Below are 23,063 nucleotides of genomic sequence, written 5' to 3'. Positions count from 1 at the left end.
AGCAGTTATTGTCCCTCCTCAGCCACCCCAACCCAGCTCACTCTCCTGCCACCCTGCTCCCTTGTCACCCTTCCATCCTGTTTCACTGCCACTTTACTCCACTGTCACCCTGCTCCACTGTCACCCTGCTCTCTGCCCCCCCTCTCCCATGGCACCCTGTTCTCCTGCTCCCCGTTTATCCTATGCCCTGCCACCCTGATCCACTGTCACCCTGCTACCCTGTTCCGTGACCCTCCTCTCCCTGTCATCCTGTTTTGTTGTCACCATACCCAGTGCCACCCTGCCCTTCTGTCACCCCACTCCCCAACATCATCCCTGTTCCCTGTGTCACTCCTCTGGTGCTCCACAGGGTGCTGTGCTCCCCTCCTGCCCCTGCTTTTGCTGGGCACATCCAAACCAAACCAAGCCAAGCCAAACCCCCAACTTCACCAGGCAAGATTTATTCCTGGCGTTTTCCCGGGGGGCCAGCGGGGCTGGCAGCTGGCAGGGAGCAGAGCGTCCCTGCTGCCTCCAGCCCAGCAGCCTCCCTCTTTCCTGCAGCTGAGGAGCTCATCTCCCTCGCCCAAGGCGCTCCATCCTCCTCCAGATATTTTAGGCCCAGGTTTTGCAAGGAATGTTCAGGCGCTGAGCCCAAGCCGATGCGCTGAAGTCAGCAGGAGGCGAAGAGGGAAGAGGGAAGAGAAGAAGGGAGAGTGTGCGTGGGGCTTGAGGCCCCGGAGGCAGCAGCAGCAGCTGAGGGATGGCATGGCATGGCATGGCATGGTGTTCCCTCTGCCTGGAGCTGGTTTAGCGGTGGGAAGGGCAGAGGATTGGAGCTGGAGGATGCCAGAACTGCTTTGCTCTCCCTCTGACAGGATCAATACCACATTCTGCCTCTCCTCTATCTCCCCGCATTGTGCCAGGGCAGGCTGCACCAACACTCTCCCTCTGGCATGCCACAGGATTTGGAGTGGGAAGAGGTATCCCCAACACTGTCAGTCCCCTTCACTAAGGGAGGGGACGGAGCTATTTTTGCCAGGGTGTTGTGTCCCCTGCCAACACCTGCCCAGACCCACCTTAGCACCCAGGATCTCCAGGCCAGCCTCATCCCTGTACATCAGTCTTTGCCTGCACACCAAACCCTCCCTGTGCACATCAACACCTGCCTGGTTACCAAACCCTGACAGTACTCCAAATCCTGCCTGCAAACCGAACTCTGTCCATGCACACCAATCCCTGCCTGCACCCCCTGTCTTGTACACCAAACTACCTGCACCAAACCCTTCCTGCACACCAGTGTCTGCCTGCGCACCAAAGCCTGTCCGCACACCGTACCAGCACACCAAACCCTCTCCACACACCGAACCCTCTCCACACACCCTGCCCGCACACCAAACCTTCCTGCGCAGCCAACACTCCCAGTGCTGCCCATGCTCGTGTTGACACCTCCCACTCACACTCCCCTTCCTGCTTGCACCCCACTGACCCCCGGCATCCCCCAAACGCCCATGACCTCCCCACCGCCATCCCGGCATCCCATCACCCCTCTGAGCCCGGCTCGGCGTCTGGGGCTCTCTGGCAGCGCCGAGGGAGTCCCCGGCACACGCCAGCCCCTGTCACGGCCTCGCTGGCACGCCGCGGCCGACGTGCTCCGACAGGTGAGCCCCCGGGGCAGCGTTCCTGCCTGGGCCGGCAAGTGTCCCCACCGGGCAGCCGGTTTGCCGGCATGTTCCTTCCCAGCACGTCCCTCCCTCCTTCCCTCCACATCCAGCCTCTCTCGGCCGGCGAAAGGGGGGAGCCGACAGATTTTAATGAGCTCCCCGGAGGCATCGCTCCGCACCCCCCATCCTCCCGCCTCTTCCCGCGCCCGGGAACCGATGCTCTGAAACACAACCCTCGGTGGCAAGCCTGGAAAAAAACCACAGGGCACATTTCCCCCCGCCTTTTCCCTTCCCTCCTCGCCTCCCCCAGCTTTTTTTTGCTCTCCTGCCGATGCCAAAGACCCAGCCGGGCTCTTGTGCTTTCACTCGCAGCTGCAGCTGCCGATTTTCGCTGTAAGCCCTTGTGCCTAGAAGGCCCAGAGCGAGGGATTCTGGGACGCGGTGATTGAAGACAGCACCAGCACGGAGACCATTGCTCAGACTTTCCCTGTCTGTCGCCCCAACGCTCAACCCACAGAGAGGGAGGGAAAAAAAAAAAAAAAAAAAAGGAAAGAAAAAAGGAAAAAAAAAAAAAAAAAAAAAAAAAAAAAAAAGATGGAGAAGGGAAAAAAAACCCCACCGGACTGGCGCTCACCCCTTCCCACCCACGCCGAGAACACGCACCGCTGTGCCGGCACCCAGCACCGGGGCAGGCAGCACACAGGGATGGGGTGGGCCCCCAGGCCTGTGACACCCCGATGAACTCCGAATCCAACACCAAATCCCACCAAAAGCGCCCTGGATCCCTCCCACCGCTCAGCCCACTGTACATCACCCTAAAAACTCCCAGTGGGGAGCTAAGCACAGCCCAGGTATTTCCCTTTTGTGTTATTTTAAAGGAAAATAATAACAAGGCAGCTTTTGAGCCACTGTCTGCAGCACAGGGTGAATATTGGGGTGTGGGTGCGAGGGGTGGTGACAAATGAGCACCGTGCCAGGTCATCGTGGGAAGCTGAAGGCTCACCACAGCACTGGGGCTGCCAGGATGTGCCCCAGAACCAAGCAATCACCCTGGGAACATGTCATGCACACAGAACCCCCTGAGGAACAAGGTCCCCAGCACCCTGGGTGTCCAGACATGCCTGGGAATGTCCCACGGGATCAAATCCTTGCCCTCCAGCAGGCGCACGGGGCCAAGGCATCGCTCAGCATGTGCCCTGAGGCAGAGCGGGAACAACTCCAGGCAGGATGGACGGACGGATGGACACGCGGTGGGGAGAGAGGGAACCAGGCTGTGACCCCACGCAGCCCTATGCCGGTCAGAGGAGGGGGTGTGCTGAGCATCTCCCGGCCAGCGGAGCCCTCACATCCCAAAAACCTCCCCCGGCATCACTGGCTCCCCAAGGGCCATGACCGGACCACACGGCACATCCCAGCCCCGAAGTTTGGCGGGCAGTGGGGCGGGGAGGGGACAGCAGTGGGGGAGGACACACATCTGCGACGCATTCAGGGGCCATCCCGCATCCGGGCAGCCCGGCCACAGCCCGGCATCCAGCCGGCTGGCCCCAGGGGGGGAACGCTGCCATATCACCAGGCAAAAATCCCCCCCACATCCCTCCCGCTCCTGTTACCGAGCCCGGAAGAAGGAAACAGCCCTCCCCACCGCTGCCCTGTTTACCAAGAGCTGGTTCCAAGCACTCGGGAGAATAGCAGGAGCATTTCAAGGCCCTGTTTCCACTCGGCTGACACACACTATTTATAGAAGCCCACAATTCTCCCAGAGCTTTCCTCGGGATCTCAGCAGAAATAGCCTGCCCCGGGTCTCTGCTGCCTCCTCTAAGGAGGCCAGGGCAGCGCCGGCCCCCCCCAGGCTTCCCGTAACCTTCCACGGGCTTCCATGGCTTCTCCCCCGCCGGCCGCCCCGCTCCGGGGATGTCCTTGGCTACCCCGTCCCCGCCTCGGTGCCAACCTCTCGGCCCCCGAACCACCTCCGCCTCCTGCCCGAGCGGTTCCCGGCGGGCGCGCGGTGGCTCCGGCCGGTGTCCCGGAGGCAACCGGCCTGGGGCTGGCAGGCTGTAGAGAGGGGACACGCCGACAGCCCGACGAAAGCCACCTCCCGCCTGACTGCATCGGAGCGCGGCAGAGCCCCGGGGGACTCGCACCGGGGATGGAGTTGGCCTATTCAGGTTACAGAGACATGGCAGAGCGGAATTTGGCGCCGCGCCATCCCTTCTCCAGCCCCCCCACTCCGCCCTCCTCTTCCACCCCCCGCTCCCCACCACCACCACCACCCTCCCCTGCAAATTCCACAGCCCAGCAGGAGAAGCCAGTGTAAGGGGACACCTGGGGGGGCGAGGAAAGGGGGAAAGGCTTGGGAGGGGGGCCTCGATTCCGACCACGGGGCCCCGATTTGGAGCACGCGCCCCCGACTCAGACCACGCCGGCAGCAGGGTGGGAAAGAGAGCGGGGCAGGATCCGTGCCCGTCACCCCGGGGGTTCGCTTCTGCTCTCTGTCACGCCAGGATAAATCTGGAGTGACTCCACCGCGCACTGTGACACACAATGAGCTCACCCCGCTGCTTTTGGGGGGTTCTCCCGGCAGCCGCGGGCAGACGGGCTGGAGGCACGAGGCCACCTGGTCGCGGGCGCAGCCACGTCGTCCCCCCAGCACATAAACAAGCGGGGACTCAGGTGTCTCCACCTGCGTCGGCCTTGGGGACACCAAACACAGAGAGTCTGGCGTCAGCGTGACCCTGTGGGGTGACTCCAGCCCCCGCCAAAAGCCACCGCGGTCCCCCGTGGTCCCTGTCGCAAGCACCGAGGGGCCGAGCGGAGGGGGTGGGGGGGGGGTGTTAAATCAGCTGATCGATAAAAACAAATCAGAGGGGGGATGACAGGCACGGGAGTAACAACCGCTCGCCGAGCCCCGCACCACGGACCACGCAACTTCCCCGCCGGGGCTGGGGGAGCCTCCCGCACGCCCCTGGCCCCGCAGCCTCCGGGGAGTGCCCCCGCGGGGCAGCCCGCCGCTGCCTCCAGCCGGCCTGCCGGGGGAAGGCGGTGGGGTGCTGTGCCCCGGGGGTCCCCACGTTCTCCGGGGAGCCCCCCTAGCCCCCCGCGCTGTTGACAGGCTCTGCCTTCTAGTGGCCGGAGCCGGCTCTGACAGCTGTCACTCACCGCTCGCACCCGGGGGGGCAGAGCCGGGGGGGTGTCCAGGGGGAGGCCGCCGAACTCGCGGAGATGGCAGCCCCCGCGCCATGGGGGGCTCGCCCCGGGCCCCCCGCGCCCGCACGCCCCTCCCCACCACAAGTGCCATTAAACTCCGGCAATTTGGCACCAACTCGCCGCGCAACTTCAGCGGAGGGGACGGCGCGGGGGGGGGACACACACACGCGACACGCCGCCTCCTTCCCCCCCCGCCCGCTCTGCCCAAAGGGGGTGTCCCGTGTGTCCTCCCCCTTCCCAGCCCCACACAAAGGCGGGGGTCCCCGGTACTCACCCGCCGGCTCCTGCGCTCTGCGCCCCTCGGAGCCCGCCCGCTTGGGGTGGCTCCTGCCGCCCGCCGGGGCTGCGTCCTGACCGGCCGCGGGGGTCCCGGAGCCCTCGGCACCGCTCGCCACCTTCAACGAGAGCATTTCCAGCGCCTCCTGCTCACATTCTCCCCAGGCAACTCCGCTGCTGCCAGCCCGCCCCCTCCTCCGTCCCCTGCCTGCTCTTTCCTCCTTCCCTCTCCCCCCCCTCCACCCCTCTATTTTATTTTTTCCGGGATTTTCTCTCCCCTCTACCGCTTAGCTTATTTTTTTCCCCTTTTTTCCTTCTTTTTTTTTTTCTCCCCCTTTTTTTTCACCTTTTTCCCCCCTTTTTTTCCTCCTCTTTTTTCTCCCCCCCCCCCTTCGCCTCTCACACACACACAAAAGGCAGCGGAGCGGGAGGCGGAGGGGAACCGACCTCCCCTCTGCGCCTCCGCCGCTCGCCGCCTGCGGAAAGCAAAGAAAGACACAGCGCAGCAGAGCCCTGGCTTGCCGCTGCCTCCCCCCTTCCTCCTCCTCCTCCCTCCTCCTCCTCCTCCTCCTCCTCCTCCACCACCACCTCCTCCCTCTCTCTTGCCTTCTGCCGCTCCCGGCTTTGTGGGGGCTGGGATAAAAGGGGGGGAGCAGAGCCGGCGGCCAGGCGCGCCCAGCCCCTCGCTCCTCTCTCCGTGCGCGGCGGGGACCGCGGCTCCGCTTCGCTCCGCTGTCAGCGGCACGGCCAGCATCCGGCACCCCGGGGAGCCGTGCAGCACCGCCGGGGCATGCCGGGCCTTGTAGTCCTTCCTTTCCCCCTCTCTTTTTTTTCCCCTCCTTCCTTCCCCCCCCCGTTTTTTTCTCCTCCCAGTGGCCGCGAAGCGCGCAGGGAGGGGCGCGGATGGGCGCGCGGCCGCGGAGCGCCGCTTTGGGAGAGGGGGACACTTACGGAGAGGGGATACTTTGGGGGCGGGCACCCCGGGGGGAGGGTAACCCCCCCGGCTGCCCCCGCTCCCCGAGGTCCCGGCGGGATGTGCGGGGCATTGCTGCCCTCTCCCGGGTTGCACCCGCACTGCGCACCCCCTCCTCAGGGATGCGGGATTTGGGGACTCGCGCCGCCCCCCCTCTGCAGCCCCCCTCCCCACAGTCTGGGGTGCACTTCGTCACCGTCTCCAAGTCGGCACCCCTGCGCCCTCACACACCCCCATGGAGCCAAGTGTGCCCATGGAGCCAATCACGTCCTTTTTTCCTCCCACCCTCCACTTTTAACTCTTTTTTTTTTTTTTTTTTTTTTTTTTTTTTTTTTTTAAATCAAAAGCTCTGTCTGAGGCCTGGAAATATCCCTGCTGTTTGCTAACACCCTGCTCCTCCAATTTTTTTGTGTCCCCTCTTAGCCATGTGCCAAAGGGAGCGCCAGGAGAAAAGCTGGTGGTGAACAAGGCCCCTCGGGACAGTGGTGGCAGAGCAGAGAGCTGCCCCCCAATTTCCTGAGCCCCTCAGAACCTCCCTCCCCACAGCTCCATGAAGCATCTCCTCAGCACCAAGTCGCCGTCGCTGTTAATGTTCCTGGAGCTGGGTAGATACAATATAATTAAAGTAGATAATACCAGTGATGTTTGTTATGACATTGTGTTTTTGTGAGTGATGAGTGAAGGGTTAACTCCAGGGAATTGGGAATATTGCTTGGCTGCTAATAACACGTGAGTCATCAATGGAATAACACATGGGTGCAGGGAGAGACACAGCACCTGGCTTTACAGTGGCCCTTTGCCTTGCCTGTGTGGGGCCGGTTGGGGTTTCACGTGTGTTTTTGGATCAACAGGGAGCAAGGAAGGAATCTGAACTGCAGATACACACTGGTCACCCCAGCTTCACTGCTAACTGGGAGGAACTGGTGAGCTGGGGTCATACTGAGAGTTCTCTTCAGCTGGGACCTATTGCAACTGGAGAGGTGTCAGATCTGTCCCGTCCCTACACCCCACCAGGATCAGCAGGGCTGGGTTTGGGACTGGCTGGACTCTGCTCACCCTGGAATGGGTTGGGGAGCAGGCTGCATTGCTCCTGGAAGCGGAGCAGAGCGGAGGCCTGGGCTCCAGCCCGGTCAGCAGAGGAATCTGCACACGCAGACAGGATCGCTGCAATTGCTGGTGGCTGAGTGAGCAACTTTGCAGGCTTCCTCATCCCCTTGCCCTGAATGTCAGCTTTGAATTTTCTTGCTATTTTTAGGGATGGTTCAAAAAAAAAAAAAAAAAAAAAAAAAACCACCACTGAGGAGTATCCCTCCCTTCTCGCTTTGCAGGGCTCTGTGCCCCATGAATATTGCAAGGCTGTGGATCACTGTACCTGTGCAGGGACAGGGGGAGAGGGACTGAGGGACAGGGCAGGGAAGAGAGAGAGGTTGTGCAAAAAACATGACATTGCAAGCAGAATGGGTTAGAATGTAAAAGATTTATTAATTTAATCCAAAGCATTAAAAGGTCATGTATTAATCAAAGAGATGCTTAAAACTGTCAAAGTCCTTTGTCAGGTTTGAAGTGCATCTCTATAGTTATCATAAAATATATATATCAGTCTGGCATGGAGCCCCAGGCAGGGCTGGAGGAGGATGGGGAGTTAAATGAGGAGCTTTGCAGCGGGATGGACACCCCCACCCGGCCCTGCCAGACTCCCGTGGGTGCCCAGCACCCCCACACTGAACTGGGTGCCTCACAGGTCATCCTGCGTGTCCCCAGGCCTGGCTTCGTTCCCTCTCAAGTCAGGCTCGTGCCCTGTGGTGGTTTTGGGGTTGTGTTTGGAGTCCGAGATGGGATAGAGGCGGATGCGGTGGGTTTGGGAACGGGCTCCTCCACTTGTTCCCGTGGGGACAGGCTGCTCCAGCCACGGCAGCGGACATTGAGGCAGGTGAGCTGTGCCCATGCCGCTCCTGTCACCGCTCCGCGAGTGCCCGGCCCTGCCGGGATTTCTTTTTCGCTGGGGAGGTGGGTGGCGGAGGCGGGTCCCCGGGGCCACGCGGGTCACCCGGGCACCCTGTCCCAGCCAAGTGCTGTGTCAGCAGCGTTGGCGTGGACTTACGCTACCATCTAGTGGCTGCTTTGCCACCGCTGTCCCCGCGCGGTCCGCGTCCCCGCAACCCACCCCCGTGAAGGCACCGCCGTGCCCAGGACCAGGGTGGGCTGCCCGGGGCTGCCCCCGGAAAGTGCGGACGGCAGGTCTGCGGGGCGCGCTGGCAGCTGTCACCCCGAAAGCTCCCCGGGGTGGGAGCAGGGGTCAGGAGGCAGAGGGGGCTGGGGGAGAGTTCTGGGGGCACGGGGATAGAGGGGCGAGGAGACAGAGAAAGGTGTTTGATGCTTTGCTGGGCTATAGAAGCTGCCGTTGTGGGGAGCGCAGTACAGACACCCTGACGGGGTGGGGGAGAGGGTGTCCTGCCCCTCCAGCCCCTGTGGAGAGTTGGGGCCAGCCAGGTTTTACCTCCAGAAAGGTAACTGCGGCCGAAGAGCTCAATTCATCCCCGAATTCCAGCAAAACCATTCCCGATTTCTCCTAGTAAAACCATCTCCGAGCAGCCCCGTGGCCAGCAGAATAAGGCTCCCGCTGTGCCCCCTCCCCATCGCCTGTGTTTGCTCTGTCACCTGACCATTCCCACGCCCAGAAAACCTCCGTCCCCAAATCCCGCTGCTCCCCCGTGGCTGTCACAGATGCTGCTGTTGTCAGTGCACAGCTCTTCCCAATTATCTGCTGTTTTTCCATGGAAAAAGGTGCCCCCTCGCAGTGACTGGTGCTGAGCTGCTGGGCGATTGCAGATAAATCCATCTCTGCCTCAGTTTCCCCTCTGGGGGGGCAGTGCCTGCAGGCCTGGACCAGCAGGCTCAAGCCTGGTCAAGTCTAAACCCACATTTTTGGCCATTTTCCACTGTTGTCTGGCCATTGCTGCCGCGGAGACGTGGCTCCGATCCACGACCCAGGAGCTCTGCGGGTTGTGCCAGTCCCTGGGGAGCCGGGGCCGGGGGGCACAGGGACAAACCCCCGCCCCGCTGTGGGAGGGGACGGCTCCCTCCGGTGCCCAGGGCCCCCAGCAGCATCTGGGGGCGAGAGGACCCCCCCGGGGAGGCGGCGATGCCGCGGGTGCCCGGTGCCAGGGGCTGCGGCTCCGGCCATCTGCAGCGCCCTCGCCCCTGTGCCCTGGCCCCGGGGGCTCGCTGCCTGAGCCCCCCGTGCCGAGAGGGAGCAGCCAGCCACAGCAGGCCCCCGCGGGCTGGGCAGGGTGTGCGGGCAGCAGCGGGGCGGGCAGGGCTCGGCGCCATCGCGGTGAGGGTCCTGCGGAGCATCGGGGACACCTGGTGAGGCTGCGTTAACCCTCGGGTGCAGGGCAGGGGAAGTGGTGCCGAGCCGCTCTCTCTCCTCTCTGGTGCTGCAGGGACCAGCCACCCGGGAGGGGAAGGGCCCAGAGCAGAGCCCCCAGCTCTGAGCTTTGCTCTTCCCTTCAAGCCCCCAGCACAAGCTCTGACAGGAAAATTAGCCTGCAGCAGCTTTGGAGGGGTTCTAATCTCTTTCCCCACCTCCCCACCGCTTCTGGCCCCAGGGCGGACCCTGTTGGGAGCTGCAGGAGCTCTGTGAAGGGTGATCCCGGGCTGCCTGTGCCCACCCACAGCCCCCCCTCCACCCCTGATCAATACCACCCAATATTAACATAAAATCGATGGCCCTCCCCTACCCAGCCAGTGGTCACCCCGCAGCAAAATCCTTTCTGCCCCTCCTGTGGGCATCAGTGCTGGGGGAGGACAGAGGGATGGGGACCAGCACGGGGGTCCCCCCCTCCAGCCCCCCCCACAGGTACCTGCAGTCTCGGGCTTCACTCCCTATCCCCAAGAGCTTTCACAGTTATGACAGCAAAATGGGGGCACACCCTGGTGACATGGCCATCCTTGCACAGGGATTATAGTGGCACAGCCATGTGGAAAAGCACGTGCCAAATCCACTCCAGCCCTGACCCACTCCTGCCACTGGTACTGCTGGGGACAAGGGGCCTTGGCTGGGGACATGGAAGGGTGGCATCATTTCAAGTAGGTAGCTGGACAGAGAATGGTGGGATCAGCCCCTTTGAGCACATGAGCAGGCAGGAATGGGCAGGAAAAGGAAGGAACAGGGCAGGAACGGGCAGGAACAGGGATGGAGTTGGGGCTGGCATAGCTGCAGCTCAGCACACCAGGGCCTCCAGAAGCACCTCAGTCTATTGCTCCCTGGATGAGGTTGGCGTCCCCATGGCCCCCCAGGACAACCCTGGTCTATGAAACTTCCAGCTGTGATTAAATGGAGATTTTAATTACCGGAGATGAATCACAAATGGACCCTTCCCAGCCCCAGGGGCTACAGACTGGGGACCCCAACATGCTTTGTCTCAGTGTTGTGCCTGGGTTTGGACCGGGATGTTCCCCTTGTCTGAAGGGCTTTTTTTCCCCCCCAGTGGTGGAGAGGGACAGCACATGTCCCCGTGGCTGTGGGGACAAGGGACACATTGTGTGGGTGAGATGTGTGTGCCCTGCCCAGAGGAAGAGTGTGTTTGGGGCGCTGGGTGGGTGCCTGAGCCTGTGTGTGCCAAACATCAGGGGATGACAGTGCCAGTGCCATGGCCATGGGGTGCCCAGGCCGTGTCCCTCAGGGTCCAGTCCCAGGTGTGGGGTGGCCGGAGCCGATGGCCACAATCTGCCACCGGGGCTTGTTCCTGGGACTGCCCAGTGCCAAGCACCTCCTCCCCTCGCCTGTCCCTGCCACACAATCTGATGTCCCCCAGCCCCAGGCAGCCTGCCACCCTGCCTGGCTGGGGGCCTGGTCCTTCCCCAGGGACTTTTCCCCGGGATGGGGAAGCAGCGGCACATCCAGCCCTGCTCCACTCCACCACCATGTGCCTGGGGGATCCAAAGCCCTTGTAGGAGATGGGCTGAAGCAGGAGCTGTGAAGATGCCTGGTGGTACTCAGGGCTGGTGGCATGTTCCCAAGCCTCCTGATATGTCCCCAAACACCTCAGCTTACCCCCTAAACCCCTGCTATGTCCCCAAACCCACTGGCACTGGTCCCCGGGCCCCCTCCCCATTTGCTCAGTATTTTCCCCATAGCCTGAGCCCCCCTGGCTGGGGTGGGGGCCAGTCCCTCCATCCCATCAGTGCTGAGGAATTCATTACCGGCACAGCTGGGCCCTGCTGGGGAGGCCAAGCTACAAGCAAAATTAACCTCTTCCTCCCCAGCCTGGAAGCACAGCACGGGACCCCTCCCTGTCATAGCTGGCAGGAAGGGACAGTCTCCTCTTGGAGAGTGCTGGGGGGCTGTGGGGTGCTCTGCATGGGGGCAGCTTTGCAAACCCAAATGCTTCCCAACCCAGCGTTTCCAGGCTTTTGTTCACAGGGGAAGTTGGTGTGTCCCCTCCCCACATGGCCTTGGGGGCAGGGGGGACTTTCTCTGCTCACCCCCTTGGAGGAGCCCCCAAACCTGTGGCCTGGGGCTGGAGGGGATGAGGGGGCATCACTCAGTCCTGGCTTGGCTGAACTTGGAAGCCCCCCTTCGCCCATGGGGTTGGTGTTCCCACCCTAAATCCTGTAACTCAGTGTGGTTCCCCCAGCTCTAACCAGCCCTCAGTGCTTCTGCCCATCTGGGGCAGCTCATCTCTCCTGGGGGGCAGAAGGACCCGGGCTGTCCCTGCTTTGTTAAAAACGTTTTATTTCTCCGTATTTACAGACTTCATAAAAAAAATTTAAACAACAAATCCCTCCCCTGCCCTTTCTTCCCCCCCCCCCCCCCCCGGCACTGTCCACCCACAGCCCTGCCCCAGGAGTGTGGGGTGGCTACTGGCCATGGAGCACAGGGCTGGGAGCCCACTCCAGCACGGACGTGCCTGGAGGGGCAGCAGGCAGGGTGGCACATCCTCCCCGGAGCCATTACATTCACATTGGCACACACTCCCCCAGTCCCTGCTCCATTCCTGCTGCGGAGGGCTGAGCCACGACCTCCCCGAGTGCTGTGGGGCTGACCCCATCCCGTACCCTCACCCGGCCCCCACGGGGCGGGAGGGAACAGCCCCTGGGGCAGAGCTGCCCCCACCCTGTCTGGGCCCCCCAGGACTCCTGGTGTCTTCCCCCTCAGGACCCCCTGTCCCCCCAGTGCAAGCAGGGGTGGGTGTATGGCTTTCAGCACTTGGCTCTGCTATAAAGCAGAGGAGAAAAGGCAGGGGACAATGAGGTCCCCCAAATACTGGCATCCCTTGGTGGGGGTGATGGCTGCTTGGGGAAGGCATATAAAATCTTATAAATTAAAGGAGATATAAAGGGAGAGAGGGTTGAGATTACCTTCCACAGGTCAGTGCCAGGATTCTGGGGGGCTGAATCCCACCCAGCTGTGCTCCCAGAAGAGATTGGGGCTGGCGTGGGGAGGTCCCCCCAAGCCTTCTGCTACTGTGGGTCTGGAGGGTGTCCATGGGGTTCAGGGGGGTGCCCCACAGTCCTCCCTGCAGCCAAACCCCTACTCAGGTTCAAAGCTGTGTGTGAAGGCGATGTAGGGAGGGGGGGAAGGGGGGGTGGGGTACACAGTTTTGTCTCCTCTGTCCAGCATCCTTGTGCAAAGCCCTGTGTCCTCTGTGTCCTCCCTGGGCACCCTGAGCACCCTCCAAAAAGCATGGGGGGGGGGGGGGGGCACAGCCAAAGGAAGCAACCACCTCTAAAGAAAAAAGGAGATTCACCCCAAAGCCACCCCAGAGCTCCCTGGAGGGGGGGCAGCTCCGGGTCACTGGTTGTCCCCGGGCTGGTATTGAGGCTCAGTGGCAGTGAAATAGTCCTCGAGGAAGGACTGGAGGTACTCGAAGGTGGGGCGTTCCTCGGGTTCCCTCTTCCAGCACTGCACCATCACCTCATGCAGGGACGGGGGGCAGCTCCCCGGGCACTGCATGCGGTAACCCCGCTCCACCTGCTCCAGCACCTCTCGGTTGTTCATCCCTGCGTGACAAGGACCCGCCTGCTCAGTGACAGCACCTCCACAGGCAGAGCCTCTGGGGAAACCGCGGCACACAGTGGCATTGCCCGGTGGTTTGGGTAGGAGCCCAGTTTAGCACTGGTCTCTCTGATGGGGAAACTGAGGCATGGGAGGAGCCTTGCCAAGGAGGCTCAGCCCCTGTCTGTGCCCTGCCCAGCCCACCCCAGGGGTGCCGCTGCCCCAGTGGGCCATACCTGGGTAGGGCACCCGGCCTTTGGTCACCAGCTCAGTCAGGAGGATGCCAAAGGACCAGACATCTGACTTGATGGTGAACCTCCCAAAAAGCGCAGCCTCTGGAGCCGTCCACTTGATGGGGAACTTGGCACCTGCAGGGGGAGATGGGTGGGCCGTGGCTGGGGCTGCACCTCCACCTAGGGTACCCTGCACCTGGGCACCCACATCTAGGGACACCCCACACCTGAGACATCCTGCACCAGAGGCCCTGTCACCTGGAGCGCCCTGTACTGAGGGTGTCCAGCGTCCGGGGTACCCTGAACAGGGGGCACCCTGCACTAGGGGGACCCAGCACCCATGAGACCCTGTGCCTGGGGCAGCTCACAAACGGGACACCCAGCACTCAAGGCACCCTGCACTGGGGATATGCTGCACTTGGAGTACCCATCACTTGGGGCATCCATCAATCAAAATACCCACGCCCTGGGGCATCTATCTCCAGGTGATACCCATTCCTGGGGCACCTATCCTCCGGGCATCCATACTCTGGGGTGATCCAAGGTATTCACCACCTAAAGTACCCACAAATTTGGGGGTGTCCATCACCCAGGCTACCCATTCCCTGGCACACCGTAATTTGGGGCATCTGCCTCCCAGGTCATTCAGCCCCAGGGATGAGCATCTGCAGGCTAAGGGACACAACAGGGAGGACCCTGTGGGGGTTCCCACCCTGCCGTGCCGTGTACTCATCATCCTCGATGAGGCGAGCGAGGCCAAAGTCAGCGATCTTGCACACGAGGTTGTCTCCCACCAGGATGTTGGCAGCGCGGAGATCCCGGTGGATGTAGTTCATCCGCTCAATGTATGCCATGCCCGCCGCAATCTGAGGGGGACGAAGCAGTGAACACGCCCCCGAACACCTCTGGAGGTGCACCCCCACCCTGTACCAGCCCCCAGTACCTGGGCAGCCATGTCCACCAGCTGGGGCAGCTTCAGGTAGCGACCGTCCCCATCCTTCAGGAAATCCAACAAGCTGCCTGCAGGCAGAAGGAGTCCCCATCAAAGACCCCCACAACCCAAGGGTGCCCTCCCCTGTAAGCCTCCCTGCCCTGGCACCGTGCCCAAGCAGGTGCCCCTCGCTCACCCTGGCTCATGAACTCAGTGACAATGTAGATGGGCTCCTCCGACACCACGGCGTAGAGCTGCACCAGCTTGTCATGCCGCAGCCGCTTCATGATCTGAGCCTCCTCCAGGAAGGCCTCAGGTGACATGGTCCCGGGCTTCAGCGTCTTCACCGCCACCTTCGTGGTGCCATTCCATGTGCCTGGGTTGGGGACACAGAGTCACCACAAGCCCAGGGGACAGGCAGCCCAGGACAGAGGGGTGTGTGGATGGAGGGGTGTGTGGGTGCATGATTGCATGTTTCTGTGCATGGATGGAGGGATGGATGGATGGATGGATGGGCAAGGAATCAGGGCAGGGCAAGGAAGGGACCCCTTGGCAGGGATTGTGACCCCACTGCATCCTGCCCAGGACAAGGAGTTCCCCTCACCCCAATACCAACCTCACCCCATTCCCAAACCCTTCATGGATTCCGTGCCAAGTTTCCATCTCCCCCGCACAAATGGGTACCACCTGTCACCCTGTGATGCTCCCTGCCACGTGAGAACAAGACTCTTCCTCCCCCTTGTGCTTCCCCACCCCCGGCTGGCTGGGCCAGCCTTACCCATCCACACGTCTCCGAAACATCCCATGCCAAGTTTCTTGTCGAGGGTGATGGATTCCCGTGCTATCTCCCAGGCGTCCTTAGCTAATCCCAGGGTCTGGGGCTTCATAGCAGGGCACGGGAGGGTGAGCAGATGGCACAACCCGTCGTTGTACTCTGCAGGGGATGGGGGACAGGCAGGGAGGAGGAGGGAGGGGATGTGATGGGATGAAGGCAGCATGCACAAGTGGAGCAAGCATGGGATGCCAGAGGAAGAGGATGACGAAGGTGGGACCCCCTGGCCTGGTCTTGTGGTCCCATCTGTAGTGGGGGTCTGCTTGCCCATGCAGAGGTGACATGGGGCATCTTGGGGTACCCGTCGTGAATCCACAGCAGGACATGGGATAATTCCTCATGCCAGCAAATTGGTGTCTCTCAGCCTCGTCCTGGCAGGCATGAGCTCTTCCCAGTGGGGTGCCAGGCCTGGGGGTACCCCCATGTCTCCCCTGCCTCTTGCCCTGGCTTGCCCACCAGGCCCTACCCATCCAGACTTCCCCAAACTGCCCATTTCCCAGTTTCTTGAGGAGCTGGAGGGACTCGCGGGGGATCTCCCACACGTCTTTGGTTTTGACTGAGAGGTCGGCCAGTTTGGGGGTTCCCTTGTGGCACGGCACGGCCAGGCGGCAGCACAGCCCGGCTGCCCGCTCTGCACACGGGGGCAGGGGGACAGCAGTCAAGGTGGGCACAGACCCCCACCAGCCCTTTGCTCCCCTCCCACCACCCCAGGCATCACCAAGGCTCCTGTATCACCCAGTCACCCCAACACACAAATACACCACCTGCCCCAGGGACAGCTCCCCACCCCCCCGGCTAGGCTGGGCCCCCAGTCCCCCCAGCTGCACCCAGGGAGTGGGTGATGCCCACCCACTGGAGGCAATGGGAACTCCCTGCACCCTGAACATGGAAAAGGGGAGACTCTCAGGGAGCCCCCTAATGCCACCAACAGAACAGCCCCCTCCTTCCCCAGTTCAACCCCGTCAGCCCAGTCTCTTACCAAAGGGTCTTCTGAGATTTCCCTACCCCTCTTATTGCCCCCCCCCTCGTGCCTCTCACCCCACCCTACCTATATAGTGCTGGACCAGCTGCTGGACGGTGTTGAACTGGGCACGGGTGGTGATGTAGTACCCCCCGTTGTCCAGCTTCCGAATCTTATAGTGCTTCACGTGGTCGCCCTTGGCCTCATCCCAGTCCCGGATGGAGAGGGAGTAGGCACCTACGTGGGGACACTGGTCAGGGGAGGATATGGGGCCCAACCCCTGGGGTCCCCACCCCTGTCCCTGTACCTTTTGTCGTCTCACTCTCCCGGATGAGGAAGGTGCCTCTGGAGTTGCCGTGGCACAGGAGCTGCCGCTCCGCATCTTTGCGCCCGATCTTCCCAAAGTACCACCTGCCACGGTGATGGGCTCAGCGCCAGGAAGGCACCGCTGGGGGGACCACGGAACCCCCGTGCCAGCGCTGCGGCACTGCCGGGGCTCGCAAGGACACCTGGGCCTGAGGCAGGTGGGGCTGGGGCTTGTCTCCATCCCTTTTCCCCCGCTACTCACTCTTCTGCCTGGATGGAGTCCACAGGGGCCACGTAGTTGCTGGGGATGTAGCCCGTGGCACCCGAGCTCAGTGACCTGGCCTCCCACCAGTCCCCCTCTCTGGGCAGAGAAACAGAACGTGGAGGAGGAGCGACAGCGAGACAAAGCCGCCCACCGTGTGCCCCCTCAGCCTGCACACAGCACGGGCAGACCCCGCTCTCCCCCACCCATCTCTGCTGAGACCGCTCAACTCACGACACGTGGCCCCGGTGCTGAGCGGCGGAGCCCAGGCAGAGCTTGGGTGCCCAGCCGGGGTCCCGCAGGGTGCACCCAAGGCACAAAGGCACCTCCGCGGGGTGGGTTGTGGGTGCTGAGGGTGGCAGGAGGCCCCGGGGCGGGGGTGGCTCACGTGTTGTTGATGATGTGGAATTTCTCCCCTTTCTGGAATGTCAAGTCATCCTCCGTCCTGGCCTCGTAGTCGTACAGGGCGATGAAGAGTGTCACTCCCCCACCTGTGGCACACGGAGGGGACCACACAGAGGACCACCCTCGTGATCCCACAGCCCAGGGGTGCAGGTGAACACCCCTCCCCATCATCCAGGCACCCTGCTGACCTGTGATGCCCCCGCTCCACGTCTGCAGCACGTTGGAGGGGAAGGCCCCCGGCTCTGCAAAGGACGGCGCCAAGGGCACCGCTGGCCCCTGGAAGTTGTTGAAGTCGGGGATGCGGGTGAAGATGGCCCCAGGCTGCGTGGGGTCGGGGTCGTACTGGGAGGCGGGGGGCTGGAGGGAGCCCCCCTCGCCCCCTGCCTGCCCTTTGCCAGCCCCCTTCTCTTTGCAGGGCACACAGCCCATCCTGGGCACCGCCTGTGGGACAGAGGGTCCGTGAGCCCTGCGCCCCCCTGGCAGGGCACATGAGTGTGCACACCTGGGGAGGGGCCCTGGGGTGCACCCTGCCACCCCCCAGCTCAGCACACGGGACAGCAGGGGGACACTGGGGTCCCCATGGGCACTGCCAGTGGCACTGCTGCAAGGAGGGCTGTGCTGCCCAGGGGACCCCACGGCCCCCTGGCATCCGTGGGTGCTCCAAGGTGGCTGCACTCACTGCGGCTGCTCCTCAGGTCACTTCAGCTGCTCCATGTCACTTCAGGGAGGAGAAGAGTCACCTGTGGACAGCAGGGAGGACATCAGGTGGGGGGCAACACCCTTGCATGGGTTGAAACACCCTTGCCATGGGCTTCAACACCCCTCCATGGGATAAAATACCCCTGGACAGGCTGCAACACCTCTGCATGGACTGAAATACCCCTTCCAGGGCTGAAACACCCCTGCACATGCTGAAACACTTCTGCCAAGGGCTACAATACTCCTAAATAAAATTGAAACACCCCATTACAGGATGCAACACCCCTGCCATGGGCTATAACACCTCTACACGGGCTGCAACACCAGTGACATGGACTGCAACACCACTTGCATCGGCTGTAACACCCCTGCACAAGTTACAACACCCCTGCACAGAGTGAAGTAGCCATGCACGGGCTGTAATACCCTTGCATGAGCCATAACACCCGTGCACGGGCTACAGGATCCCTTCACAGGCTGCAACCCCCCTCATTTAGGGTGAGCTAAAATGACCTGCATGGTCTGCAGCACCCCTACGAAGCTGCAACACTCCTCCGAGGGTTGCAACACCCCAGTGTGGGCTGAAACCACATCCTCAAGTGGGTTTTTCTCTCACTGTGTCCTCACCACACTGCTCACGTCCTTTCAGGGCATCTGCGTCCCCGAGGCTGAAGGCGAGCCAGACCTGGTGAGAAGGAGCCCCCAAAGTGTCCCCATCCCTACACACTCTGTTTGGTGGGGAGTAGGTGTTTTGGGGAGGAAAGTCCCTGCCCACATCACTGTGGTCAGCACAGGCTCTTCCGGCCGCGTGTGGCGAGGAGGTGTCACAGAGAAGGAGGAGGAGGAAATCGGACCTCTCCTGTCATGGCTGTAAGGAGACATCCATCCCCAGCCCTGTCATTGCCTGGCTGCTGAGCACCCACTCACACCAGTCTGCCCAGTTTGCACTGGGCAGAGCACTCCAGTCTGCAATATGCCAGAGGTCACTCTGTCTCTAGCTGAGAGCAGAGGGAAGCAGCAGGAAGGTGTCCTGGTTTCTGCACTCCAGTGAGCAGGAGGAGACAAATGTTTGGGGTGGATGAAATGTTTCAAGCAGGTTTTCCCAATCATGTTTATTGATTCCCTTTGCTCTCTCAGTAGGGGTGGAAAGAGCCCAGCTCTCCCCTTCCATCTCTGCTTTTCACACTGGTGGTGTGGCAAGGCTGCAGCCGTTGCCGGTGGGGCAGCATTGCCAAATCTGAGGAAATTCGGGTGGTTGGGGATTTTATTCCTGATGATAATTAGTGGCTATTTAAACTGATGAACAAGCCTGGCTCTCGCAAACCTGGCCTCCCCTGGGTGGGAATCACCCACCCACCACATTCAGAAACTTCCCATTTTGCTGAATTGGTGTGGCAGCTCCACTGCCACAGCTGCCAGCAGGGATGGGGATGGTGAGGAGCATCTTCCAGGCAAGTGCAACCCCCCAGTATCACAGCATCAAGGGTTTAGGTGCTGTGCAGCAGCATTGCACCCAGGCTTCCCCTTCCCTGCACACACAAGAGCCCCCTGAGCTCATCCCTGGGTGTCCCAGAGCCATCCTCTCTCCCTGTCCATGGGAAGGGGACGCAGCTGGTGCCGTGTCCGATGGTTGCACGCTGGTGTCTGGCTCCAGCTTTCCCAAAAAGGAGCTGCTTGGAGCTGGGGAGCAGATGGCAACTGAGCCCTTCCCGCCCCAGCTCCCCCGGCACCAGTCCCAGACGAGCTGCCAGGTCCCGCCCTGTGCTGAGACCCGGCCAATTCATCACCCCTGTCCTGCCTGGCATGGCTGGGCATAGAGCAGCCACATCCCTGACTGCCCATCCATCTGCTCCCCTGGCCCCTGGGACACGGGGCAGCTCAGCCCCATCCCCAGCTCCTATTCGGGGCACAGTATCCCTTACACACCCAACTGGCACCCCACAGGACACCTACAGTGCCGAGATACCCCTGGGGTCACCTCCATCCCCCGCCTCCACTCCTCTCATGGGAATAATAACAGCGGAGAACTCAGGCTCTAGGTGGATGCAGCCACATGGAGCCATATGAGGGTGCTGGGAATGTCACACCCTGTGCCGTGGGAACAAGCCATGGTGGCATTTGCCAGGCTGAGGGGACCACAACCCCCCTGGGCAGGAGGTTGCTGCCAGAGGAACTCACACAGCAGCTGTGCAGTGGGAAGAGGAAGCAGCAGGAGCACAGTGTGGGGTAGGGGGGAGGAAGGGGATGGTGCTGTGGCTGTCAAGGGGCCACAGGACCACCAGGACCTTGAGCCCTGGGCATGGTGGCAGCTGGGGGGTCAGGCAGGGATGACAGCAAGGCTGCAGCCCCCTGGGTATCCTGAATGCTCCCATGCCTTGTCCCTCACTGTCACCCTGCATTGCTCTCTGGTGACCTGGCTCCCGCTCCCTGGGAAGAGGAACTGAGAGGGCTGCACAGCCCAGCCTGGTGCTGCCAAGGTTCCTCTGTCATCCTGCAGCTCTGGAGCTCCCTGGTCCAGCAGGGAAACCTAGGCATGAGGTAGCTGCAGCACAGAAGGGGAAGATGGCTCATTAGGACCCTTGACCTGGAGCTGTGTCCCCATCCCATGTCCAGAACCCCACAGACCTGGGGAGGCGACAAGAGGCCATATCGGCCTTCCCCATCTGCTCCTTGTTCCAGATCTGTGGCAGATGGTGGAGTGTCCCTGCCCCTTTCCTTCTGCCCCCAGCCCCAAGTTTGCCCAGATGATACCTGGAGATGGAGCCCTGCTCCAGCTCCAGTCCTCCCAGTTCACCCAGTGTCTGGTGAGTCCCCTTTGGCTCCCAGTGAGAGCAGATACTCCAAAACAAGGGGTGCAAGGAGGGATGACACCCTATCCCCTGCATGCCCACAAGCAGGGCTATTCTCTGGGATGAAAAAGGAAGGACTTGACAACCCTCAAAAGTGATCTTCTCCACAAGCCCACCTCTCAGCCACCAGACCCACGACAGAGGGGTCCCCTTGCCCCCCTCCCTGGCAGAAGATGCTCAGTAGAGAGGGAGGCCCCCTTCTCCAGGCTTCCAGCCCCATCGCTGGCTGGGAAAGCAGGATTTCCGCTGGAAGAAGAGCAATTCCCGGATCCAAGGGGCTGCAGGGGCGGAGGGAGGGAGCCAGCCAGGGCTCCAAATACAATGTCCCGGGAGGAGCGGGGTGGGGAGGGAATTGTGCAGGGCAGGAAGCAGCGAGTTCCTGTCCCTCCTTGGGACACACCAAGGATCAGGGACGAAGCAGAGCTGCAGGGAGCGGGGGGAGCATCCGCTCCGGCCCGGGCCTGAGCCCCTACAGTTCCCCCAGCCCCGGCCACGGAAAGCTCGACCTCCAGCATCGGCCCGGAACGCCGGCTGGGCTGGCACCCCGCGGGCACCTGCAGGGACAGGTGTGTGTCCCCCCCAGGATGCCGTGTGCTGTCCCCTCCCCAGAGTGCGGGTCCGGCACGGGTGAGGCTCCGCAGGCTCCCGACGTGGTGTCACCACCCGTTAGCGCCGGGAAGGTGAGCTGTAGCTCGTGGGTGCCCCCAGACCTTCACACGCACACCGCAGCCACCCGCTGACCTGCTGCCCCCCAGGACGGCGAGGATGGGGTCTCCTCTCACCCTCCGGCATTTCCCAGGGAAGCAGTGAGGGCAGAGGAAGGGCAGCCCCCCAACAGACCCCACCAGTGTCACGGGACCCTCTGTCCCCACAGACCAGTGCCTGTCCCACCCGGCAGCCAGAGCCGCCCCACACACGGAGGGGGCATCTCTCAGCAGAACACGGCAAGGGGATTAACAGACCTCCTTGCTCCCACAGGGGTGAGCCCCCCACCACCCCGCACCACACAGCACACGTACCTCCTACCGTCAGCCCTTCTGCTCCGCCTGGCATGGACCCCCCCGCTCCCTCGGGGCTCCCGACGGGACCACCGGCTGGGCAACCACGGCAGCCCCCGCCTCGCCCGGCGCTGGCGGCCCGGGGCGGCAGCGTGGGAGAGCGGGAGCGCCCGGCCGTGAGCTTCCCCTGTCTCTTCGGCGTCTCTGGCAGCCGAGCAAGAGCTTCCCCTCCCCTCGCCCCCCCTTCCTCCCCGCGCTCGCAGCAATGGTTCATTGTACCAGCCAGCCCAGCCGGCTGCTGGATCACCCCCGGATCACCTCGGCGCGCTCCTAGGGACCACAGCCTGCCCGTGGGGATGGTACGGCAGGGAACACGCATCAGGGGCTCTCTGGTCCCCAGCAGCACAAGGAGGCACTGGCGTGGATTCCCAGGCTCTGCCTGCTGGGATTTACGGGTGAGTGCGCCTTGGGGCTGTCCCCAAAGCCCGGCACTGCCTCCCTGAGTCCCCCGAAGGAGCGTCCCCGGGCAGGGGACAGCAAAGGGACACCAAACTGCGCACAGAGCGCTGTGGCCTTGCAAGGGACAGGGGCAAGGTGCCCGTCTGGTGGCAGGACACACACAGCAGGTGTTCTGCTGGCACGGGCTCTCAGGGGCAGGGCAGATCCGTGGAGGGGGAGTGAACAGCCCCCACGCCTGGAGAATGGCAGGTAGCTCTGGGTTGTGTTCCAAGGGTGTCCCACGTGTCCCCCCAAGACGGAGTGCAGCTCTTATGTGGCTCAAGCCAGTCGTCTGTCCATGGATTGCCCACTTGACATCGGACCCCTTATTAACCCCTTGTCCAGATAAGGATTTGGCATTGGTCACACCAACCCACAAACTTCAGTGAGCTCTGGGATTGGGATAAGCCACCCAGACCCCAGTCTGAGTGCCCCTGCACCCTGTCTTAGCTCCCCTGTACCCTCTCAGAGCCTCCCCAGAACTGTCTGAGGCGCCTTTGCATCCTCTCTGAGCCCTCCTGGAGCTGGCCCTGACCCAGCTCTGCCACACTGTCCTCTCACCCAGCTGGGCTGGAGTGGGATCCTTCCCGTCCCTCCAGAGCCTTCCTTCTCGCCCTGCACTTAACCCCCACGAGGTGACCTCTTTCCTCTGTGACAGCGAGTCCGCCTTCAATGTTTCCTTCAATGTTCTCACGGGGGCGTGAGGCTCACACCAGGCTGGGGACCTGCTCCCCAGACTGATGTCACCCTTAATTTTTGTCACCTCCGACTCATCCTAAGGGGGAAGGAAGCCTGGTGGACCCCAGCTTGGGGGGAGTCCCACAGATCCACGGCGCATCCACCCGAATGCTGCCTGAGGCATTTTGGGGTTCATGCCGCACCTCTCATTCCCCGCAGCGCCCGGCGTTGCTCCATCTCCCTCCACGGGGCCCTGCCGGGACACGCTCTCCCCGCCGAGCACCCGGGGTGCCCGTCCCCCCGCCAGGCACCACATGA

The 23,063-nt window shown here is 62.3% G+C and overlaps 2 protein-coding genes across 4 annotated transcripts in view; both read right to left on the bottom strand.

Annotated features, from left to right (window-relative positions):
* Positions 1-3,273: 3,273 nt before the first annotated feature.
* The window catches only part of ASAP3 (ArfGAP with SH3 domain, ankyrin repeat and PH domain 3), a 191,185-nt gene continuing 171,395 nt past the window's right edge, over positions 3,274-23,063 (bottom strand). The window contains exon 27 of the transcript XR_010745314.1: positions 3,274-3,289. The gene's annotated coding sequence lies outside the window, so the exon portion shown is untranslated. The remainder of the gene's footprint in view (positions 3,290-23,063) is intronic.
* On the bottom strand, positions 12,795-21,770 carry FGR (FGR proto-oncogene, Src family tyrosine kinase). 3 transcript variants are annotated; one of them, XM_066335390.1, is made up of 14 exons: positions 21,591-21,770; positions 17,703-17,763; positions 17,212-17,464; positions 17,007-17,109; positions 16,619-16,717; positions 16,358-16,461; positions 16,138-16,287; positions 15,556-15,720; positions 15,036-15,191; positions 14,454-14,633; positions 14,270-14,346; positions 14,039-14,192; positions 13,330-13,461; positions 12,795-13,098 (listed from the first exon to the last, which is right to left on the bottom strand). In XM_066335390.1, exons 3-14 carry the CDS (start codon positions 17,450-17,452, stop codon positions 12,890-12,892), a joined length of 1,770 nt encoding a protein of 589 aa, XP_066191487.1. In that variant the 5' UTR covers positions 17,453-17,464; positions 17,703-17,763; positions 21,591-21,770; the 3' UTR covers positions 12,795-12,889. The 3 variants fall into 3 exon arrangements, with proteins under 3 accessions (XP_066191487.1, XP_066191485.1, XP_066191486.1); XM_066335388.1 differs by lacking the exon at positions 15,036-15,191; XM_066335389.1 differs by lacking the exon at positions 15,556-15,720.

The sequence above is a fragment of the Sylvia atricapilla genome, chromosome 24 (assembly GCF_009819655.1).
Source record: "Sylvia atricapilla isolate bSylAtr1 chromosome 24, bSylAtr1.pri, whole genome shotgun sequence".
Classification (NCBI taxonomy): domain Eukaryota; kingdom Metazoa; phylum Chordata; class Aves; order Passeriformes; family Sylviidae; genus Sylvia; species Sylvia atricapilla.
The sequence above is the reverse complement of the archived record's forward strand: the minus strand, read 5'-3'. Positions and strand labels throughout refer to the sequence as shown.